This window comes from Corvus moneduloides, chromosome 7, assembly GCF_009650955.1.
Source record: "Corvus moneduloides isolate bCorMon1 chromosome 7, bCorMon1.pri, whole genome shotgun sequence".
Lineage (NCBI taxonomy): Eukaryota > Metazoa > Chordata > Aves > Passeriformes > Corvidae > Corvus > Corvus moneduloides.
In genome coordinates this window covers 19196667-19221130 of record NC_045482.1, presented here as the reverse complement: position 1 = coordinate 19221130, position 24464 = coordinate 19196667, and the positions used below count along the sequence as shown (strand labels likewise).

At 35.8% G+C, this 24464-nt stretch overlaps 1 protein-coding gene across 2 annotated transcripts in view; it reads right to left on the bottom strand.

The window, feature by feature from the left end:
- Positions 1-268: 268 nt before the first annotated feature.
- TLK1 (tousled like kinase 1) overlaps positions 269-24464 on the bottom strand; it is a 68771-nt gene continuing 44575 nt past the window's right edge. For both annotated transcript variants that reach the window (XM_032114177.1, XM_032114176.1), the window contains exons 12-21: positions 17542-17608; positions 13873-13970; positions 10692-10773; positions 10342-10433; positions 10166-10255; positions 9374-9543; positions 7961-8096; positions 5391-5502; positions 4993-5100; positions 269-2025 (exon numbers count right to left, since the gene is read on the bottom strand). In XM_032114177.1, coding sequence (XP_031970068.1) covers positions 1849-2025; positions 4993-5100; positions 5391-5502; positions 7961-8096; positions 9374-9543; positions 10166-10255; positions 10342-10433; positions 10692-10773; positions 13873-13970; positions 17542-17608 — 1132 coding nt within the window. In that variant the 3' untranslated portion in view covers positions 269-1848. The remainder of the gene's footprint in view (positions 2026-4992; positions 5101-5390; positions 5503-7960; positions 8097-9373; positions 9544-10165; positions 10256-10341; positions 10434-10691; positions 10774-13872; positions 13971-17541; positions 17609-24464) is intronic.

Sequence of the window (24464 nt, the reverse complement as noted above, 5' to 3'; positions counted from 1 at the left end):
TCAATATTTAAAGAAGGACCACTGAAATACTTACGAGTTCTTTCTGTGACATCTGTTCAATGAAATGAAGTTTTGGTTACCTCATCATGACAGATGTTTTAAGTTTCATGGAATCTTCCCCTTTCAACTCCAATGTTACTTAAATTAATTATTGTATTACTGGCCTTTTGTTTGTAATTAAGAAGAGTTTGCTTCAAATATTTTCATGTTAATCAGTGATATGGTTATGTGATTTGCCTTATGCTGAAATGTAAAAACAATGAAAACCTTGAAATTTCAACTGCCGTTGTTTATTACTGTTTTGGCTACATTCTCTACAATTTCAGCAGCATCTTAAAGAGACAGTTAACATTTCTTTATATACAATGAAAACAAAATGGCTTGCAACATCAGAAACAAGAGCAACAGTTTAACTGTACAATACTAAATGAAAACCTGTGGTAATACAGCCTCCTCTTTCTGCAACATGGACAAAATTACATATAGGTATTCAGCATCAAGAATGGGATAGTAAAAAGAATAGTGAACAGGAGAGAGATACACTGTTCTGAAAAATAAGTTTCTACCATACAAGGCAGTTAGAAAATGTTTCACATTTTAAAATATCTGTACAAGCCACAAGAAACATTTCCTTGTTGATAGGAACTTCCAGAAATGGAGAATAACCATGAGCAACTTCTACATCTATTATCAATGCGCTCTGCAGGATGAGAACGCAATAAACTGACTTAAAGAACTGTACTGTATATTGCCAACACAGATCTGCTTCACATGCCTTGATTGTTAACAAATTGCCTATTCTCAATCTCTCGTACAGTTGACTCGCACCTTAAGGAGGTCATCTGACTCTTGTAAAAGTAAAAGCAACATCATTTAGCAACAATTAAAAGCGCCTTGAGGGAGACTTAAAAAAAATACAATATCCAATTAGAAAAAGCCATACTTTAAACATTTGTACAGGAATAAATTGCTGAAATTTAACTGAAAATGTGACATCTGTACAACAATTTACAATAGAGCTAGAAGGGAATTTATCATTATTCCTGCATAGAACATTATACATGACCTGCTTGCATTTGGTTTCATATTGTTGCTTGCTTTTATTAGAAGCCTGGAAGGTTTCACAAGTTTCAATACCACAGCAAGTATAGTATTTTTTAAAAACTGAATGGATTTCAAAATTAGCAATCTATTTCAGAAATAAGTACCAGGAATTCCATATCACCCTTCCAATCTAAATTCAGTGAAACACTACCACAATTTTGGAGGTACAAGCCTGAGTAGCCAAATGAAATACTCCAATTTTATTAGAGAAATCTGATGCTGAACATTATCTTTCACTGTCTCACACTCCTTACTTTGGTTTCAAAAGATCAATGTCTTGGAAAGATGGCAGTTCATTTAGTTTATAACCAGGCACAAAATTTTTCCTGTGTTTTCAAATTTGCTCACTACCCTTTTTTATTTAAATAATGAAAAACTACCCTTCATGTTAGAACTTTCCAGTATCCACCAATGTACTTTAAAGTATTAAAAAGATTATTTACAATGTTCCCCAGAAAAAACTAAAAACCTTTTCTTCAGTCTTAAACACAGTATACCTGCTAGTTTGTAACAGGAAGTGTCATCCTTCATCCTTCAAACTTTAACGGTGTTTCTCAGAAGGGTACATTTATTCACAGTCCATGATCCATTCCAATCATACAAATGACACTATGTAGGAGGACTTCAGTCTGAAAACACAGTTATCAAACTTATCCTGTGTAAAAACACTCAAATGCTTTCAAGCTCAAGTCTATATCTGGAAACTAAACAAAGGTATCAACCCATTCCTCAGCTGGAGAAATTTCAGTACGAAATAATGCTTGAAGTAGGTGGTGTAGGGGATGCTGCTAGGCCAGTCATATGCAAGTTTCCTGAAGAATTTGATCTCCTCATATGAGGGAGAAGATAAGGATCATTAGCCAGCTGGTGGACATCAAATCTATCCTCTTTTCGGTATGCTAAACAGCGTCTGATAAAGGCCTAGAAAAGAAATGTAGGAAGTTACAATAACATTCCAAATACTTACATCTGATTTCAGGCAAATAGGCAAGGCCTCTTGAATAAACTAGCTTTTAAATAAATTCTTGTTCTTAAATAATTCAATTCAAATGACAATGTAACATTTTACTGCTGAGCCCACTGAAAAAATGTAACATCATGGCAGAAAGAAAAAAATCAGCAAATCTATTGGTTTCAAATTATCTTCAATATATATATATCTTCAATATACTTCAAATATGCATTTCCATGTTTAGGAACTATATTTACAAGTAAAACATTAGCACCTCAACCAATTAGATTTCTGCATGTGTTATGCCTGAACAGACTAATAAAAACCAGCAGGAAGTGTCAGAGGATTGAAAAACAAGACCTTTCTACTTTCTCTAATGAGCTTCTAAAACCATTGAGTTCAGTGGGGAAGAATAGGTGGATGATGTAGGGACAGAATTTCAGTGCTTTAGCTGACTCTGAAAACAGGCATTTCCACATGTGCCATGACAGGGTATAGCAAACCATGAAATTGACAATGATGGTTGCCGTGCTCAATAAGCAAGAGAATATTTAGGAAACCACTACCTTGCTGAAACTCTCTTCCCATGAAAAACTCAATCAACACCTGCTTAAAATTGTTGAATCAATTGAAAAACTCAGTAGCTAAATTCACAACTGTTCTTGAGTCACTATGTCATCCCTACGTTTAGGTCCATCCTGTGTATGCCAATCATTTTGTGCTGAAAGTTTCTGTCAAGTCTTATGTCTAGCACACAGAACATTTGGTCTCCTGAGAGCCTGGGCTTCAACACTTAATGATAAAAATTCCCTATTATTGCTACAGAACTGATTAGTACATCATTACTTAATTTAGAACTTAATTTAAAAGAATTACATATATCTCCTTTGATAAATCTGTTCAGCTGTTTGTTCTTTGCTCCAATTAAAAACTGGAGATTAAAGGAGAAAATCTGTGATACAAGTTCCAAAGAATCATGCTAGAATTTACTTCTATCATTTACATATCCAGCATTAACAAGGTACAATATAATAATCATGCACATATGTTAGTATATATTCACATGTTCTTGGATATTACATATTTTAATAAAATTCTTCACAATAAAGCCTTCAAAACAAATGAACTGTAAACAGTTATTTGCAAGAACCTCAGAGTAACACTTTGTGTGTAAAATGTTTTTAAAATACTTCACAGTTTTGTGGCACTGTAGCCACACTAGTGTGAAGCAAAGGAGACCAGTGCACAAAACAGGAAACAGTGAGGAGAATCAAAGGACAGTTACAGTCTGAAAACTAACTAACAATGTCATTTGAGGTTCCATATTTATTTAATCTCTGTGTTTTCCAAATCAGAATTTCAGTTTACAAGCTGTTCTTTTCCAACTGCCAAGCCTATAAATCTGAAAAACAATTTGGATTCTACACAGTCATTGTAAATGGTCTGCATTAAGAAGTTAGTCTAAAATTGTTTTATAGCATTTCCACCAGAGAATAATTTCTCCCTCTCTCTGAAAGCTAACATGACAATGGTTAATATGAGTGGAGAATACTGGAAGTTTATTTTAGTCTTTCAAACAAACAGAGCATGCAAATACACAGAGAACGCAAGAAGTTGCCAATTCTCTGTGCTGAACTATGTACTCTTTCCTAACATCCTCTATACAAACTACTAATGACAAAGAAATGCAAAGTTAAAAGACACAGATATAAACTCTTAGTATGTAATGTTATCAGTTACATGATGGGTATCTGTCAACTGCTTTCAAGGGATAGTGTTTTCAAATGAGGGTGAAAAAAATAAAGAACAGCAAACAAAAACCTCAACCACAAAAAAACCCCCAATACTAACTACAATTCTTCAACCAGTTTTTCATAACCTTAACTACAACTCTCTCACTAATACTACTTTTAGAAACTTTAATGAACAGAAATACACCACCACTTGTAAAAGCAGGTTTATGTGCCCAAAAGACTTATTTTCTTGGGAAGTTACTGCTTCTAAAAATAGGTTTCCTTTCCATTTAATCTTTAGAAGCTGAATCTTAACATTCCTAAATTTTTGGCATCTTGTGTCCCAAATCTAAGTATATTTAATTAGTTGCTGAAACTTCAATAACCATTCTACTGGTCATGAATATATTTTTCAAAAGTTGGGAGAGTTTTTACAAGCAAATAACATGAAACATTTTCTCCCACTTTCACAGAATTGGATTTGTGTTGCAGATGCTCACAGTAGTAATCATTTGGGAAACAACCTTAATCTGTTTCTGAATAGACAGTTTGTGTAGAGGAATTTGATATTACTAAGATTTTTAAATACAGTACACAATGCTATCAACACCTTTGTGGCAGATCAACTATTTTGGCAGTTTCATTTCCTGAATCAGCATCAAAATATCTTCTAGATTCTTAATCTTAAAAATTCATGTTTCTAAACTCAGCTTTAAGTTAATACACACAGACTTTGACCTTTCAAGGGGAAGAGTATTACTGGTCATATCCTTCAGGTACCTGGTAGTCAAATAGTTCTTCCAGCCAATAAGGCTGCAGAGAAGAACATTCACTATTTTCAGAAAGAGCTTGTTACTGTTAGCAGCAGCACTTCACAAGAACTTCTACTGAGACAGCCTGAATGAGACACATAAGGTCCTCTGGGAAAAAGCAAAGCAGACAATTTTTGAGGTGGCCTACTTTAAAACCACTTGCAAATTTCTGGAATATATATATATATATATGTAGTTTTGCTTTGAAGTACATGATTTTGAGAAGCCCCAGAATAAGGTTGCTTAAATAAAAACATCCCAATGTTAGTTCTCAATTATGTTTTTTTACATACTTGGTTATTATGTCCCACAGCACTCTTGGCTTAACAACAATTTTACAGCTGAATCCTTTAAGATGAATGTTTTACTCAGAGATTATATTAAAAGTTACCTTGGCTTCATTGCTTACAACAGGTTTGACAGGGAATTGAACTTCTGTGGCTTTTAATATTGTATTTTCTTGTAAGATATCTTGCTGTGATTGATTGTGGCCAAATGGCTGCAAAATAAGCACATTATTTTTTCAGGAGATTTATCCAACTACTTTGATTTCATAAATATTTATGCTACAGTATGTTGTTGCAGTGTTAATACAAACTGTCAACCCTTCTGCAAATAAAAAAGTTACAGGCAAGATTTTCTAATTTTTTTGCAAAAATCAATGTACACCACCAAAAAGTAACACAAGTAATTTTCCATGCAGATTCATGTTTTTACAAATGCAATTCACAGTCTACTGAGAACAGGCACCTGCACTAAAACTCTTTAGATCTCTAATCTTTTCCTTACCTTTCTACCATAAAGGCATTGGAAAAAGATTACTCCAACTGACCACACGTCAACCTTATTAGAAATCTTTGGTGGCTCTTTGCCAACTACAAAACACTCTGGAGGCAAGTACCTGGAAAACAAAACATATATTTCATTCTCTAAGTATGGCCTCACTAGAACGCGGTCAATTGTCAAACTGTACAAGCACTTCAGCTACACATCTCTGAGCTTCGACTGTACAGCTGCCCTACAATCTGCATTCCAACATCCTGCAACCCATCAAAACTGACAATGCAGCTTTTGTACAGTTAGTCAAATAGAGGGGCCTAGTTCACACAAGCACATATACAAACTTTTTTTACCGAAACAGCCAATTATCACTTTTTTTTTTTTTTCATTGGGACCCCAGGTTAAATATGAACCATAGCCATCTATCAAAGAAAAGAAAAGATGAAAGCCAAATAGGGCATTTTTCAGTAAGGCCTGGTTAGAAATCAAAAAAAAAAGCAGATATGGCTTAAAGGCCCTTTACCCAAATTTTTAATAAAAATGGCAACATTACCCAGAGGGGTATATATGATAGACAAAGGCGATTGTTATTTCTGTCCCTATATTCTGCAGAAAGAGAACTTTATTTAATGAAAGTTGAGGAAGTTCCCATGCCATTCCTGAATTACAGAATAACTGGTGAAATGGAACTTCCTTTACAAAGCAAACAAAACCTTCCAAATGTATTAAGTGCAGTCAAGTATTATTGACTGTAATATTTAAAATTGAAAAAGGCAAAAAATCTATTAGGGCAACTAAAGAACAGGCACTCTTTCGTCAACAGTGTGTAAGACTTAAGTAGAAACTTTGAAGAAATATTTGTAGAAATGGAAATAGGCAGAAAAATGAGATGAAAATGAAATAATTTTAAACAGTATCACAAACTCTCTTCCGGAATACTTGTCTACAATTCTGATTACAACAATCAAGACAAGTGATCTTAAAGTGATACAAATGCAAAGAAGGTTACTAAAATGATCTGAAGAATGAAGAGCCTACATTTCAGGGGAAAAAAAGTGAAGGCTCTGAAAACACCAAGGAGCAAGTACTAGGAAGGGGCCACAACCTACTTGAGGGAGGACAATGTTGGCACAGGAACAAACAAGTATAAACTGGCCACAAATAAATATAGTCTGTAAATTAGAGGATTAAGTTTCTAATGATCAGAGAACTGAGGTTACAGAAGACACTTCAAATCAGATTACTGGGGCCAAAACACTAACTAAATTTAATATAAACATCTAGAAGTTTATAAAAGAGATTATATAACCTAACTGCCTGGGAAGGCAGGTAACTGGACCTAGTCACTGAGGAAATCCCTTCCAGGGCTATGCTGCTGACAGTTTGTGCAATGTACTTTGAACAGACTCATTCCCAACCTCAAACTCACTCTAAGTATTACCCTCCCTAATGAAGATTTTGGGCTCAGAGAAAGTACAAATTAGAAATGGAGAGATTCATCATGAATCTGTAACGATTACAGATCCTTTTTTACTCTTAAGTTTGCAGCACCACTAGTGCCTGAGGCATTCCAGATGAAATCCAAAGGCCAAAATTTTTCTGATATATATTCCTAAGAGAAAACATTTAAATAGGTAAAGCATTAAAAAGAGTAGCAAAACCCTAACACTTCTAAAATGTTTCAACTTGAGTAATCGTTTTTTCACAGCATGTGCACAGTGGCATTTGTGGAAGTAGATGTGCTTCCTTTTCTAAAATCTCTGAAGGAAAAGGCAAAAACTTTATTACATGCAACTCCTGAATACAGGAGGAGGTGCAAAGCAAATGGGAATGACACTGGCTTCTCTGTGAGGAAATGACTTGTAACAACCTGGCCAACACAGGATTTCTAATCCACCCACCCTGACATAAGCCAGCACATACCCAGGCTCAAATAGTTACTGTGCCATGAAGAACCTGCATCTTTAGAGACCAAATTCTAAAAACAGATTTTCTGTAAGCAATGAAATATTTATTGTCATTCCTATGCTTTGGCAGCTCTAAAACTCCAGTGTTTTGGACAAGCATGCAAGTGCACACAAAAAGTAAATCACAGCCGCTGAGCCGTCATTAACCTTTAGGAAGGAAGAGTGAATAGTCTTTTGTCCTAAGGACATTACCTGTTGGTAATCCCTGTCCTACAATTTTCAAGTACTAAGCACCCACACTTAATCATCACAGCTCTGTCAAATGTCTTCAACCACCAGCAGTCAAAGATTAAATATCTGCTTCTTCAGAGGAAACCATGTTTCTAAATTGCAGTGATCACCTCCATATTTATTTATTTACAAATATATACATACACATATAAAGAAAGAGATAAAGAAATAAATAACACACACACTCTTATTTTACTTGCTAAGTTATTCTTCTAACGTTTGGGAATACCAGCATCACAGTACTGGACAAACACCTTTGTTTGTAATCCATGTTAATATTTTTAGTCCTAGTTGTCTCTCCAAATTGGCTTTATAAGACAGCATTTACGAAATTTGAACAATGATCCAAAGTCTAAACAGCAAAATCAAACCAGGCCTTACCAGTAAGTTCCTGCTCCCTGTGAAGTTAAATCCATTCCATCCACCCCATAGCTATCATCATCCATTATTTTGGACAGACCAAAATCAGTAATTTTTATTTCTCCACATGCTGTTCCATCTACAAGAAGGATATTACCTATTCAGAGAAGAAAAAAAAAAGAAAAATTACTTTAAAAAAAGCTAACAGAATTCATGATTTTCAAAACCAGGTTCAATTTTCAAGAACATCTAACTTCATGAGGGGTAAGTGACAATTTTATAGAACCAAAATCATAAAATAGTCTGGGTTAAAAGGGACCCATGACCAAACCCACAACCTTGGTGTTATTACCACCATGCTTAAACCAACAGAGATACATTCACATCATCTTTACATCCTCAAGTCTAGAGTAACTTGACTATGACAAGTTTCTGTGCAGTTTCAGGAACTCTCACGGCTACCATCATGATCTGAAATGGCTCTCTCAGCTGGGAGCTGGCTGGTCAGCAAAGAAACACCAATATGGAGAGAGGAAACACCAGAATGCAGCAGTATACTAGTTACAATGAAGTTTCATTATTTTTCTGGCAGAAAAAATCCTACACTACAGTTTTCATGGTTTGCATATGCCACAAAATTGTGCCAAGAAATTGCTGAAATCCTACAAATCTTACTCCATGTGTTAAAGTTGTACAATAATTTCTTGATGTAAAAATGATTTGATGAAGTTCCTCTGAGAACAAAAACTAATGAGACTAAGAATACATTCTGTACAATTTCATAAGACAAGAGAAACCTATATGAATAGTTTATTACAGAGCGGAAAGCAAACAGCCTAGCACCAAGAATTACTTTATAAACCCCACACTTGGAGTATAGCAGATTAAAGCACATGAAGAATACAAGCATCATTCATGCAAGGTGGTAAAACAAAGGACGTGGAATAAAGACAAATATTGTTTCTAAAAATATTTATTATTCATTATAAAGAAAACTCTCTGTAAAGTCGTGTTTTGGAGTGCTTATGCTGAGATGCTGAAAGTGATTGATTACATATTTACAGGTTCAAAAAAACACATGGGAAAAATTATTTGGACATAGGCATTCCACAATTACCAGAAAAGACTGAGTCTACTAATGATCTTATCTGTTTATACTGCTAACTACCAATGCATGTACATATTAGCTATATGATTTTTTCCTACAAATTCAAATCAAAATAATGCAAAATAGAAAAGTTGTAACAAAGATTTTCCACAGAAAAGGCAGATGATTCTGGCAATGAAATTCCAAAGGAAAGTACATACTTTTTCCAGTTGTTTACAATAATCCTAACACACAGAAGATAATTCTGGCATTTTCAGGCACGAATTACAAACAAAATAAAGGATAAAAAATAAATTACATTTTCAGTCGTAATATTTCTCACTTACCTGGTTTAAGATCATAGTGTATAATAGGGGGCTTGATCTCATTGAGATACCGTAGTGCATTTACTATTTGCATTACAATGGACCTAGCTTCTTTCTCTGACATCAACTTATGTTGCTTGAGATAGAAATCCAAGTCATTGCCTTCACAGTATTCTAACACCGTGCAAAACCTAGGGTAGAATTTAGAGAGGCAAAATTAAAGAATGTATCATACTGCACAATCAGAAACACACTACAACCTAGTTTCATTCTGACAAGTTTAAGAATGGCTTGCTTGAATATCAAACTAAATGAACGAAATAGTTAATAGAACACATGGTGGAACGATTAGCGTATGAAAACTGATATAAATTAGAACATTCATACTCACTAAAAGAGAGACTGCATCCATATTGATGAGACATTTTAAAAAGCCTCTTTATTTACAGTAGACACATTTCTCAAAATCAAAATACCTTAACTATCCCTTAAGATGTGACACAATTTCATGCAAAGAGGTGCAGCCCAGTCACCAGGGGCTACACCTAGGCTAGTAATGCTCCTGCTGTCATTTAGTCTTGGAAACTTGTCTAAGGTATGGCAGCCTTTTGACGCTAGTCAGGCTTTGCAAAACACTCTCTTCATCACCTTATAGAAGGCCTGTAATATTTAGCAGACAGAATTCTGCAACTAGTGTGGGGTTTTTTAAAATGTTTTGGCTGAAAGCAAGAACATACATTATTTTTGTTCAAATACTCTTCATTTCTATTTATCTACTATACAGCACTAAAATCCTTGCCAAGTTCTACTTACGTATCTGTATCCAGGGAGAAGTAGTCATATAGTTTAACTATCCGGGGGTGATCCAGTTCTTTGTGTATTCTATACTCTCTGCAGGCATGTCTAAAAGAAGATGGATACGTTAACCTTCTACAGTCAACAAAATGCTATTAAGCTTAACATATGAAGCGTAAGTCATTAATATTTACTTGTGGTAGTTTTCTTTCTTTTCATCCCTCCAGCTTTTGTTAAGCTGGTGAATTTTCACAGCAGCATATCTTTGTTCATAAAGATCAAAAGCCTAAAAAAGAAATGCATGAATATGGGAAAGTTATAACCAAAGGTGATAAAAATAACACCCAATAAAGTGAAAAAAAAAGCTGGCATGTAATTCACAAGTCTATTGACAAGGCTCCTGTCATGCTACCTCCCCTCCACAGGTTAATCGAAGTTTGGTCTACCCATTGCAATCCTTCTACTTAATTAGATCCACTTTTGTCCCCCAAAATTAAATGTACATGGCTCAAAAATCAGATTTATCAGACTCAACAAACTCTACCTTGTATACTTCACTGAAGCCACCTCGGCCAAGTAAATGGAGTAACAAATACCGTTCATTCAACGTGGGGTGATCTTTAAATCTTGAAAGGAAAAAAAGTTTATTCTGTTTAACGTATACAAGTAGCATCTAAAATGTAAATCTCTTAGTATTACTCATCCAATGGAGTTTTCTTTTTAGAAACAACATATAGTATGCTGAACAACATTACACCACAAGAAATCTTATGGCATAGCTGTACAACATGACCAATTTTAGTAACTTTTGACTGTTTACAAATACTACCACAACACTGTCATCAAAACAGTCAATCCTGGCAAACATTTAGTTATTTTTCTCTATTTTTTTTGAGGACAAGAAAAGCATGCTTAAATTTAAACATGTGGTACATGCGTCTCTCTTTGTTGTGCCAAATTTTAGAGAAGTCTCACAATTCATCTTTCTGGATCAAACAACAAGGACATTCTTCTAATTCACACAAAACATGACCAGATATGTTGTATATTACTGCCTCTTTTTAACAAAATGGATTTTATATAACACTAAGTTAAAACAAATAGAAAGAAAACACACGACATAACTATCTGTGCTTACTCTAAGCAAATGCAAAGCAAAAACACTTCTTCCTAATACAAAATGATGCTGCCAGACCAAGAAAAAGGACCATGCTCTCTTTCCTGAAATATACAGAAGACAAAATACATTCTTCCATACAATCAGAGGGAAGGGATGTGAATATTCATCACATTTTTAGTAAAATGACGAGACAGCTATATTCATGAATCTAAGGCAAGCTGCCACTTATATTCCATAGAAAACTTTAAAGAAGGGTTCAGGGCCAGTCTGCCAATAGCTCATCCCATCCTTCCATATTCTCTAGAGTTCTGGAAGTATGGTCATAGGTAGTCAAGTATTTAAGAGCAGATGCCTATTTCTTGCTTGCTATGCCCCTTTTAGAAATAAAACTTTCTTTTTCATTCACTATGAAGATACATATTTCAATGCTAAATATTTTTTAAAGAAACCATAAACAGTAATTAATACATTCAGTGTAAAACAAATAACAAATTTAGAGGCAAAATCATTAGGCAGTTGATGTCATGTGACCAGTAGCCCAATTCTTGAAAACTACACTCAACAAATTTAGATTCGTATTTTTCACATGTGTACCTCCAGTAGGGCCAACCTTGTGAATCTTACCACCTTCCCTCTTCACTGCTTTTGCTACCCTGTGTGGCTCTCCATGGCTCAGAACCTGCACCCCAACATCACATGGGCTCCAAAGCCGGACAAGGAAGCCCTAACCTGCACTCTCAACTTGTCCCATTATTCCAGTGCAGTTGTAGACATACAAGTTTACCCATGGGTAGATGGACTTGTTGCTACAAAATGGATTTGCTTTACACCACAGCTGGAAGCGGAAATCCCAACAGGATTTGAGTCAGAATGCAACAGCTGCTTTGCCTGAGAATCCCCTCCCTTACCAAACAGCTACCTTGCCAGGACATGCTAGGAAAGATAGCAGGGGCTACAGACCTAAATCACTTCTCCATTGCTTTTCTCTTCTACATGATGACTATAAGCTGTGGCTTGGCCACTTGGTAAATACTTGTCTAAACTACCACAAAAACATGAATACAGTTTAAAGCTTTTCATTCTGTACCATAAAATGTGTCAGCATTGACTGCAGACAATGAGTAGTGAAGCTGCACTACTCTGCTTGTCCATGTCCTGTAACTGTTTTCAATTGTGACTGTAATTTGGGCATTCTTTGCCCCACATATGTAGGATTTTCACAGTCAAAGCCTGTCAATTTTTTGTGCCATTTATTCCTTATTGTTGAAGGATCCTTTTTTAAAAAAAATCTAAACCTGTTCTAATGCAAACAACTGAAGATTAGAAAAGATTGTCATTTAACCTGCTTGTTTATTTGTTGTAGGACATTTATTTAAAAATAATATTATATTTTTTAATTTTAAAATATATTATATATTTTTAAAAAGAAAATACTCTGCCATCAGTATGTAAGTACCAACACCCATTATTCTTCATATCCAAACCACGACACTAATTTAGATATCAATTAGCACTAAAACTACATGGTAACAAAAAATTTCTGTATTACTGCATGGTAGGTACCATCAGAACAGTTAGGCACAATTTCACATATTTTTCTTTTAATGTTTAAAACCCTTAGTAGTGTATGCATAATTCTATTGTGTCTAAAAAGTAAAAAATAAAATCCTGAAGGCTTAAGACTACTGTTTCATGAACATTTCCTAGTGCAGAAAGCGAGAAGTCCAGTCCCACCATGTCCTTTCCCCCTGGCTCATTCCACCCTTGCACTGCCCTCTCCCCTCATGGCAGAATAGACATTTTTGCAGCTGGGGCAAAAAACTAGACCAGGAAATTGATTCTGGATTAAAATTAATCCAGAAAAATAAACCACAGTAGCTGGTTTTAATTTGGATCAATTTCCAGCATCAGTTCAGGAAAGAAATGCAAGCATGTGAAAGAAAACAGGGCTAAGTAGCCAGGGAGAGGTAGAACCAGTTCCTTTCAAGCAACAGTGCCAGCTAGAAGCATTGGTAAAACTGTAGTGTATTTGTCATCATGGAAAACAGATTTAGCCTTTAAAGTAATGTAATTACTACTTTCAAAACTACACAGTAACAGTTCATATTATTAGCAATTCAACATTGTGATACACTGCCATTCAAGGTGAAATACAAAGTAGCAACATAAGGCTTTTTCCTCCTAGGTACCTATACCTAGTAGGAATGAAACCACAGCGCTGCAAACACAAAACTAATTTTAAGCGCAGCACAAAATTGCTGCTGGTGCATCAAACCTCCCAGCCATTTTCTTGCATTTTTGTCAGCTAAGAGAATTGCATTAAGTTGTCTCACAAGTATTTTTTTTAGCTTAGTAATATGGTCAAGCAAGTTTCAGCTCTTCACTATAAGCAGTGTAGGTATGTTATTTCTTGCATATTCAACAAAAAAATTAATCAATTTACCAAATTGTAAGAAACTTGTAAATAAATTGGTGTTTAAAATACATATATAAACATAGAACCAAAAAGAAATTATGAGCAAGTCTCTCTTCTGCAGGTAAAATGTGATATTAGAGAATTGCTTTAAAAACAGACATGCAAAATTAAGACAGTAAAGACTCTTACTGTGAATTATCTTCATTATTTATTCTTTTCAGTTCTCTTATGTGAAGATTTCTAACTCTTTCCAAACGTTCAAGTTCTGCTTGTATTTCAGCTTCCTCCTGCAAATGAAAAGAAGGAAATATAAAAGCTCATTTACTTCCCATTTGAAAAGGGTATTTTTACCCCTGCATCAATACTAGTGGTGATGGAGGAACATTACATTACAAAACCCTGCTGAACTAGAAGAAAGCACTACTTTTCTGTTAAAGCCAGAAAAATTCAGAAGGATAAGGCAAAAGCCTGTTTCAAGAAATTTTTCTGTTCACGAACCCACAGGTAATGGGATGTTCATGGTTTTGTTCTGCACTGTAGGGATGCTATTTGAAATGAGAGGCAGCTGGGTTTTGTACCTCAGCCAAGGAGATAAATTATCTGGGAAGCGCTCTGAAATTGATGTACAAAAAAAGAAAAAACTGAGATATGGGCAATTACAGATTCTGTACAAACCAACAGATTATGAAAAGACATTTAAAATATTTTAAGGCTGAAGTGCAAATCAAGTAAAAGAATAAAAGAGCACATCATTACAGCAGAAACATTCTTAAGGTGCTGATACAAGCCACCAAAACCAATCTAATTTGAATAGATTTTTCCATTTGTGTCTTATTAAAATTACAAATGAAGAATGTGTATTGCATAAGATTTTAAGTGCAACTTCAAAAGAAGCGTGTCAGGTAGGAGCACATTCTTTAATTTCAGCGCTTAAATTTATCTCATCTTTATGCTATGCATTAGGAAACAATGAAATAATTATTTATTCAGGTCCTCTAAAATTGTAAAGAATTCATGATGCCTAATTTGTGGAAACCTATATATCTATACTCAAACTGAAACACATACTCATTGAAAGATACTCTAGACAGGGTTATATTATTTCAGAGTTAGTGCCTCTAGAGCTTGAAAATTTGAAGAAAGGGGAGACAAAATTAGTCCATATCAGAAAGCTCATAATTATGGAATTATTTTAGCTAAAAAGGAAAAAGCAGGCCTGGCATCTGATACTCTTTTTTTTTTTAGTAGCAGCACCCCTCATCATCTCTTGTTATCTTGGCACAGCCTTTTGCACAGCCACATGGTATATCAAACTGGTATACTAATCAATCTTTTCTTGAAGAGAAAAAAAAAACAAACAGGAGAAAGAAAAGAAAAAAAGAAACTAGCATCATAAAAAAACACGTATTTGTTTTTTGAAAGAAGCTAGATCAGTTCTCCAGTTTATTCTCTGACTGTACAACCTAGTGGTGCTGGTAAAAGCAACAGGGCATCAAGCCATGGCACAAGGGGATGGAGGCAGAAGTCAGCAAGGTAGAGAGAAAATGCCATAAAGTTAGTATTTTCATAAACCTGTATCCTGAAACAACAACTGTATTTGTATGATCTAAAACACATATTAAATGACTACATATCCAATGAATGGAGGAGTCTGGACTAGATGATTTCAGTGGATATTCTGAACCATCCCCATAAGCTATGGAAGACTCTTCTCATCCCAAAACATGAGATGAACCTCCACCCAGAAAATGAAAATCAAATTCCTAGTAATTTAAAAGCTGGACTAAGTAGCACTAATCTGCGAGCAGACCTGGGTGGACCATTTATTCTTCCTAAGAGACAATGTCAAGAGTTGGGTTTTTTCCTGTTTATATAATGTTAAACTCTTTTTTCTATATTTAGATGCATCCCTGCAGTTTTCTGTTAAATACCTTGAAATGACAGGCAGTTCCTCATAACCCAGTAGTCCTTTATAAAGAATTTTAGTCCTTCTGCCCTCACAAAAGGCCACACACTTATACACACAATTGTCGATGTTCTTCCCAAAGACTAACAAAAAAAAATCATCAGTTATGCCTCTTTTGGACCTTTTTGTTCATATATTATGCAATTCAGCGGTTCTCAAAATGTGGTTCATAGGCCAATGTTAAGTCCAAAGAGAATTGGCTGGTTGCATTGTTTCCAGCTGTTATTTAGGACACTCAGGCTGTGAATACCTTTAAGCAAGAATGAACCAGCTTAGCTGCCTCAGGTCACTGCTATATAAAAGGAAGTGAGAAAACAAGAGCCTCTCTCCAGGACCAAAGCAACTAGCTGGAAAAGAATTTCCTGGGTAGCAGTAGGAAAAGAAAACTGGTGGTGGCAGCATGTACAGGGCACCAAAAATAAGAACACCAGGAAAGCATCTCAAGAGTGAAAAGGAAGAGGAGCAGTCAGCAAAACAGCATATGCTGAAGGAAGGAAGAAAAAAAAAGTAAAAGGAGAAGCAGCACAGGGAAGAAATACAACCATGTAAAATGAAGGTAACAAAATTGGTTTTCCTAGTTAATGACAAAATTTGTATCAGACATAAGAATTATAACGTAAGAATGTATTTTTATTATTTTTTTCAGATATAATCAAATATGATTTGCTAAGAATAACATTTGTTTCCTCTCTGGCATTTAGTCAAGGAACTTCCTTCTTTTGCAAAGTACTCCAGCATTGATGCTCAAGGTGAAACCAAAATTCCAATATTAAATAACCATGTAACATAATTTCATCCATCATTTGAAATTTCCATTAGAATTCCATAAAGTTAAAGTATGGAAAAAACCCCTACAGAATTTCCCAATAGAATTTCATGTGAAGCTGGAGCTTCTAAACCATTAACAATGAAGAACTATGTTGGCAGTCTACTTCACTAGTGCCAGCAAATTATATGCAGATTTCCTACTACAGATTCAAGTACTTTCCTGTCATATTCTTTAGAAACAGCTGCAGCTTTCTCACGGGGCCCAGTTCAGATTATTATAGCAGGATTTATAACAGGTGGCTTGTACATTTGAAGGGAACAGGCCTGAAAAAGACTCTTGCAACATTTCAAGGGAAAAAACACTATGACCTGTTTTGACTCAACTTGGGAACTACTACTCAGTAGACAGAAGTACTTTTCTTTAAATTTTGTTGAGGTATTTCTGTCTGCATCAACTGCCATTCCTTTTTTACAGGTTACTCCTCAAAATCTTTGCTTAAATGAGCAATAGTTTCTTCATGTAATAACTATCTCACTACACAGATTTATTAGAATAATAGGCTTCAAGCAAGAAGTTTTTTTCAAAAGTCAGAGACTAGAGTAAGATATCTGACTGCAAAATAATTTAAGACACAGAGAAAAGATTTTCCATAGAAGTAGGAAAATTATATTCTCTTGTGATAGGTAATACGCTGATAACAACTTAAGTGAATACTGCAGATGATGAAAATGTTATATTAATTCAGAATTGTGAATTGGACCTTTTTAAAGGCCAAAAAACAAACATAAAAAGCCCATACATCAAACTTGGTTGGCTCACTGAGCTCTCAGGAGAGAGCTCAGAAAGTAGAAGGGGAAGAGCAGGATTGATGGCATCATCACTGTTAGCACTCTTAGAAGGATTTAAGGAACTAGTACAGTGTTTCACTGGAGGAACTCACTACTGCTTCCCTGTAATCCCAGTGTTTATGGAAAGTTGCACAAACAGAAACAAAAGGAGCGCCACTACTAGGCATTAAGTAGTACAGCAATTTTAGTATTAGGTTTTTTAATCAGCTCTCAACAAGCTGTTTATTTTGATAGTACTCACTTTTATGGGTTTGGTTGTAATTGAAAAAACATACCTTTTTGAGATGTCCTAATCGAAGTTTGAAAATTTCTTCCTGTTCATGGTACTCTGCTAGAGTCAAACTGAAAAATGAAACAATCATGTAATTATAGCTTTTATACGGTGGCAAACAAAACAATAGCATTTTTACTTAAAAACTACAGTATATCCAGTATCTATTTACTGCCACTAGAAGTACATTTTTGAACCATCTGAACATTTTGGATTTGTCATTTCAGGGTCAAAACATACTTACAGAATAGCCTGTGTCTGGTATTCTGCAGTATTAACTGCCTCTCCCACAGAGCCATTTCTGTTCTTCCAGATAGCCTGTTAATTACCTAGTTGCATCTTGAATTGTATCACCATCCCAGTTCTTAGCTGATGCTACTCCACTGCTTGGTTCTCAACTCTAACGCATTCAGAAATTAGACAAGATTGATAACATGGGATTTCTGAGCTGTGATTTACAGAAGGGAGTGCAAACCATACATTTCAAGTTCACTAGCACTACATTTTGCATGAAACCACAAATTCACCTTTGAATTCACACGTGACTCTCTTGCTTGTTCTCTTTTCATCTTTGTTTTCTCAACAATTTCTGGCTACAAATAATTCAGTGGTCCCTCACTGTCTATAGACTTGCTTGGACATAAAGTCAGTTACCATCCAGAAAATCTAGACTGTTTGCACAGATTAGTAACAAAAAACCTGCAAACTGGCTGCATGCAGTATCCATCTGATAAACAAAAAAGACAAACCACCCAAAAAATAAATCCAAGACAATTAAGTTCCAGATAAGGAATCATGCACATATGAGGAAGAGAAATAGGGGATGGGGAAGGAGAAAGAGGTATGGCCTCCTTGAAAGGGTTCACACAAATCCCTACAAAAGAAATAAAAATTACACTTTTTATTGTTTTGCCTAGACCTAATACTTCTTGCATGACACAAAGCTAAAATTCATAGTATAATACGTTCTCACAAAGTCCGTATTTCTGTGGGTTCAACTATCAGCTGGGAAGATAGAGTGGTTAGAAGGTGGTGGTTAGACCAAGGTGGTTAGAAGGCTATATATGCTGCTTATATTTCAAGTCTGAAGACTAGAATATCTTGAGAATCACCAGCAGTTTTCCCAGAGGTGAGGGACACTAATTCAGATTTTTCTTACAACAAATGCCAAGCAATTTCAATAAGCCTTGCAGAAATCTAATAGACTAAAAGATTTCTTCCTCCCTTTTAAACTTCAAGTTCACCACACTTTTCAGAGTTCTAACACCTGTATTTTTATTGCATCTTAGAAGTTGTTGATAAAGGAGTGCATCTTTTTCAGATAAAATCTAGTGGTTCTGAAGCTTTCATAGAGCCCTTTCCATTCCTAAACACTGAATTTTCCGGCCCATTTTCTGATTTGACCAGGACAGAAAACTGATTCAACCAAATCTCAGTGAAATTACTGAGGGTTTTTTTGACCAGAGCACCTAAATTTTCAAGAAATTGGAAACAGCCTCACAAGACTATAGTTATTTTATCAGCCTTCTGGGTCTGTAACATATAGAAAACACTCAGGCGACAAAAGCACCCATCATCACATCCTGTCAGAATCTGAGAGGGAAGCAATCGCTTCTTTTAAGACATGTCATACAGAGTTACCCTGCATCTTTTTTTCCTTACTGGAATTCAGAGCACTCTTGTATTACAGTCAATAGACATCCCCAAACACTCTGAAGGCAATGGAGGGAGGAAATTTGCCTCTCCAAGAAAGGCAAAAGGTCTCTTACCCCCAGATTTTGGGGCCTAACATTTATATTCTTTTCCTAGCAGAATCTCCTCTGGGTTTAGACAATGTATGCTACATCTTAAAAGAAGAGGTATCAAAGCAAATGTGAAATGGGTTGTCTCAATAGCTAGGAAAGCTGGCAATGCACTTGGACTTTGTACAGTCCAAGCAACATCAAGAAATGTAAGAAACAAATGCTCCAATTCCAGCTGTAATACATCTGCTACCACTACCAAAGAGATGAACAAGACCATGCTAGACAACTCACAACAATATGCCTGATACTTTTTCAATACTTCTATTAAAACAGAGAACTACTCTAATATAGATTAAGTTCTCAGTTAAAAAAAGACAGGATCAATGCCAATGTGTACAAGGTTGAATATTGTTTCCAGATTCTTGTCTACAGTAGAAATCACAGGTTTGTGCATTTCCAGAAATACAGATAGTAAAGTCTGTCTTTCTCAGGAAGAAGAATAAGTATTTAGGTGGCTTTGCAAAGCTGAACCACCAGTAAAACACACTCAAAATATGAAGTTTATGACATGACCTACCAGAACTTTCAGTGAACACTGAAGAGTCCTAAAACCACAGATCCCCTTAAAAACTAACATTATATAGAAAATCTGGTCCTTTTTATAAAACCCGAGGTGTCCACAAGGAGTTGTAACAAAGTGCCTAGACAGCTCTAGCAAGTATCGCCTTTCAAAAAGTCCTGAAATAGCCCTCTTGGGCACAGAGCACAACATGGACGTCATACTGAAAACATTAACATTCAAAGTCACTCTTTCCATGTTTCTGTGCTATAACCCAATAAAAGATTGTTTTCCATTTTTCTATTTCCTTACAAATCTAACTCTATTAGAAGCACAGCATGTTTCACAGGAATCTAAAACTGTCATTACTGACCACCACATTTTGGAGGAAGGCATATAAAACACAGAGCTGTATACAGATATAGTCACTTTGGATTTTGTTCATTTACTTCTGAAAAACAAAACTTTACTCTCTCATACTTGGTAACACCTTTTTTTAGGAGATTATTAGTTTTTATCTAAAAATATAGTGTACTCTGTATTAAAATAGCACACAACAAACAGCAGTAAGCCAATAACAGCGTGCATATTGTCTGTTTTCTGGCTGTAGGCCACCAGCCCACTGCACAGTCTGAAAACATCCTACCAGCCTAGAGACTGCTCCCCATCAGCCCACCACTTTCCACCTGCATCCACTCACCACCACACCTTTTGCAGGGTAGTGGCATGCTGGAGGCACCTTCTGAAAACAGAATTACAGAATCACACAATGTCTGGGCTGGAAGGGACCTTAAAGATCATCTAGCTCCAACCCTCCTGTCATGGGCAGGGATGCCACCTACTGATCTGGTTGCTCAGAGCACCACCAAAAGCACCTACTAGACACCATGGTTTCCTGCAGAAGGGGTTGCTCCTCCATCACCTGAGACACACAGGTCTCAGCAGACATGGAAGGAGAAAGGTTGAGGAGCACAGGGTAGGGACGTCAACCAGGAACAAAGCTGCTGCCATCTTAAGCTGGATAGTCAGGCCTGGTGGGGCTAATCTGAGGAGCACTGGGGAAGAAGGGCAGCTGGGAACAGGCTGCATGAATTAATATGGCAACAGTCTGCTCCTGACTATGATCATCTCTGCACAAAATTACTGTACAATGAATGCTGTATTTTAACTGTCTGCAGCCAAATAAACTCTGAAACACATGCAAAGGATTCCTGAAATTCCCCAAAATGCGCTGGACATATTCTGTGCATGTAGCCTAATTCTCCTGTGACATGTAGGACCAGGATGTGCTACTTTTACCTATTGCTGGATAGCTTTCCTGGCCCGAAAGGCTTGACTACTACCAATTCAAACTTTTTTTTTTTAATTAGCAAAAATAGGCCTTTCAGACTCCTATGTTTTCACAACCAAATTTCAAAGGTTGTTGACACAATATGCATGGGTAGACATAACCAGTCTTCTTTTTACTTCTTCCCCACAAGTTCAGACAAAACCTGTTTCTATGATCAAAATTCTTTTACTAGTGGGTACAGACAAGACAAAAAACCCAAACTAGCCATGTGTTCCTTGGTTTTCACCATGATAACGCCTGGTACATTTATAAGCATCTCTCCTCCCACCTCTTCCCAGCTGGAAAATCATCCTGGATATACAGGCACAACAGAATGCAGCCATGCTTCCAGACAATCATATACACATCCAATACAAGTTTTCTGGCTACAATTTCTGAAGCTCTTCTCTTGTGGTCCAAGCTTATTCTCACTCCAGTTCCCCAAATTTCTACAAGGACAAACAAACTTCAACCAAGTAAAAAACTTTCATGACGTCTTTTCACCCATTGTTTCCATGTTTGCCTTAGAAAGAGATTGCCTCAGGAAAGGAGCTGTCTTTACTTATCCAGTAATGCCTGGACACAGTGTTGGCACTTCAGCCTGAAAAAGTTCCTGAAAATATTTTTATTTGTTCCATACAGAACAGAATGCTCCTACTGAATGATGCATTTGTTCAGCCACAGTAACAAACCCAGCCAGCTCTCTCTGCTATCCTAATCCAAATTGCATGCAGGGACAAGGATGCATACAGGCTACCATGGAGGAACTGGGAAGCACTTGAAGAGGTGACTGGGAAGTGAATACAACTGAAATGGCTGAAGCTGCAGAGGAAGGATTTCACCATCTAAACCAAATAAAACATTGCTCCTAGAAGTAATTGTCTTGTGAAAGAAGAGCTGCTTCCAAAAAGTGGGAACTAGCATTATAATCTCACAGAATCCTCTCTCATGCCTCCAAAAAACTTGGAATAGAGTTTTCAAACAGATTTTTTTCCAGGGCTAAGGCGGCAACCTCTACTTCAAATAAATATTTTTTCTTTAAATACATTTCAATTTATTTGTTTCACGTAAGACTAATAAAATTAGTTTGATCAGTACAAAAGAAAACTCTCAAAATTGTAAATACTTTTTAGTTTTGGCTTAGGCCACAAAAAGGGAAAGAATGATGGAAAACCAGAACAGTGTTTAGACTCATCTGTTCCACGTTACTTGAAACACCAAGCCACCATTCATTCAAAAGACACTGGCAAGCTGGCCACTTTTATACCAATAACTTCTGAGCAAAATTCTGCTTTTACATTCCTATCAGAGACTATAGTATATTCAGCTAAACTAAAATAATGCTCTTATTAAGAATGCCTCAGGCAACACCTTCAGTCTGCTTCAAAATAGTTGACACGTGTTTGCAGAAAAAGCTTCAAAACTACTGATTGTTACAAAGCTATAGATCATTTTGTCTTGTCAATAGCAGAAGCTGGAGATATTTCTTAAAGCAAACAATGAAGTGGTAAAGACAGCTGTTGGTAGTAACTCCTAGCAAGTTGTTTGCATGTTTAAAATAGACCTGCCCAATCACTTGCATGTATGTTGTACTGATTCACTACTGGTTTAGTTCACTAATCTCAAGCAGCTCTGCATTTCCTCATGCCTCATATAAACAGAACCTTTTCCATTTGACTACACTAATTAAGACCATTACTGCCAAAGTAATGCAGAAACAGTGATAAGCATCATCTAATAGGAGAGAATCACATAGAGCACATGATAAATTTACTCTAAAATGGAAGTGCACAATTAATGTTTTCCCAAGATACACAAAACATTTAATTCTCTACTGAGAAGCAGAAAGGAGTCAACACATACTACTACTAGACAAACTTATAGCAAATCCTAAATACAAAAAAACCCTTTCAAGTAAAGGCCTAAGAGCATGATGTGGCTAAATGATTCTGTGATCTCAGGATGCATTACAGATCTTCTCAAAGATCTGAAACAAAATTTATAAGCTTACGATACAGGCAAGTAATCTCATATCTAGATTATACAATGATCAAACTATGATACTTAAAGGCAAAACAGTTTTGATTCAATAACTGCTTACATTCATGCTAGCGTTAGATACAAAAGGACAATTTTGATTGTTCTCCTGGTGATTCCATAACAAGCATGCATTTTCATGTGTCATTTAACATGTAACTGGTTAAGTCAGATGAAATGAAAATTTGTGGTCTTTAGTAAATTGGAAATTACTTTACACCATGTAACACCAGAAAATATTCTGAAGTTTATTACCAAGAATTCATCTTGTCCTACTTAAAAATTAGAACGTTGTCTGTATTTTTCCCCAAATTTATATTTTGTCATCTCTCAAAGCAGCAGTAAGATTATGGGAATATAACGAGCCAAAAGCTAGCAAATAAAAATTTCTGTAAATTTTCAGACATTTTCCATTACTTAAATGTTACTTTTAGTAACAGGAGGGATTACATTCAAACACACAGGTATTTTTAACATCACAGCAATATTTACTGTACTATTCAGAAGTATTAATTATGGTCTGAGAAGAAACACAGGCACTAAGCATTACTAAAAAGTCACAATGAGCAATGACTCTTCAGCTCTCTACCAAAACACAAGTAATGCTAACCAAGATTTGCTTACATTGCCTTACTACTGTATTTTCATATTTTTGTCACAGCACAACAACTTCACAATGTGAATTTTAAGAATGATGCATTATGCAAAACACACGCAGCTGTCTTCAAAGGGATGGTCCAAATGTATGTATTTTGCAGATCTAACCAGAGCAATTTATATACCTTCCATCCCCAGAGGTATAAATTACTGCCTCTACACGAGAAGTGACAGGTGACCATGCTCAACACAGGTAGCTTACTTCTGCAAAGTAACACAGATTAATTTGCTAGTCTTTTTAACCCTAATTATTTACTTAAAAATAAACTAGGAACAGATATACTATCAGCTGCAGCCTCTTAGCAGCAAGGGCAGTAACTAATACCATGAAGCAGCAATTTCATAAAATATTCAAATTAAATGTCAAGAACATATCTTTGTGTGCCTTTCTGTCTGCAGGAAAAAAATGTCCCCAGAAAAAAAGAGAGTTCTATAATAAATCACAACTTTTATGTTTCAATGACAAAGAATTTCAACACTGTCAATATGTGAAATGAGATCAGTAATTCTGACAGTTGATCTTGGGATGTAGCATTCAGAAGGGGAAAAAGATATTCTTTCCATTTGTTTTAAGACACGTCTTCAAATACTAAAGGCTG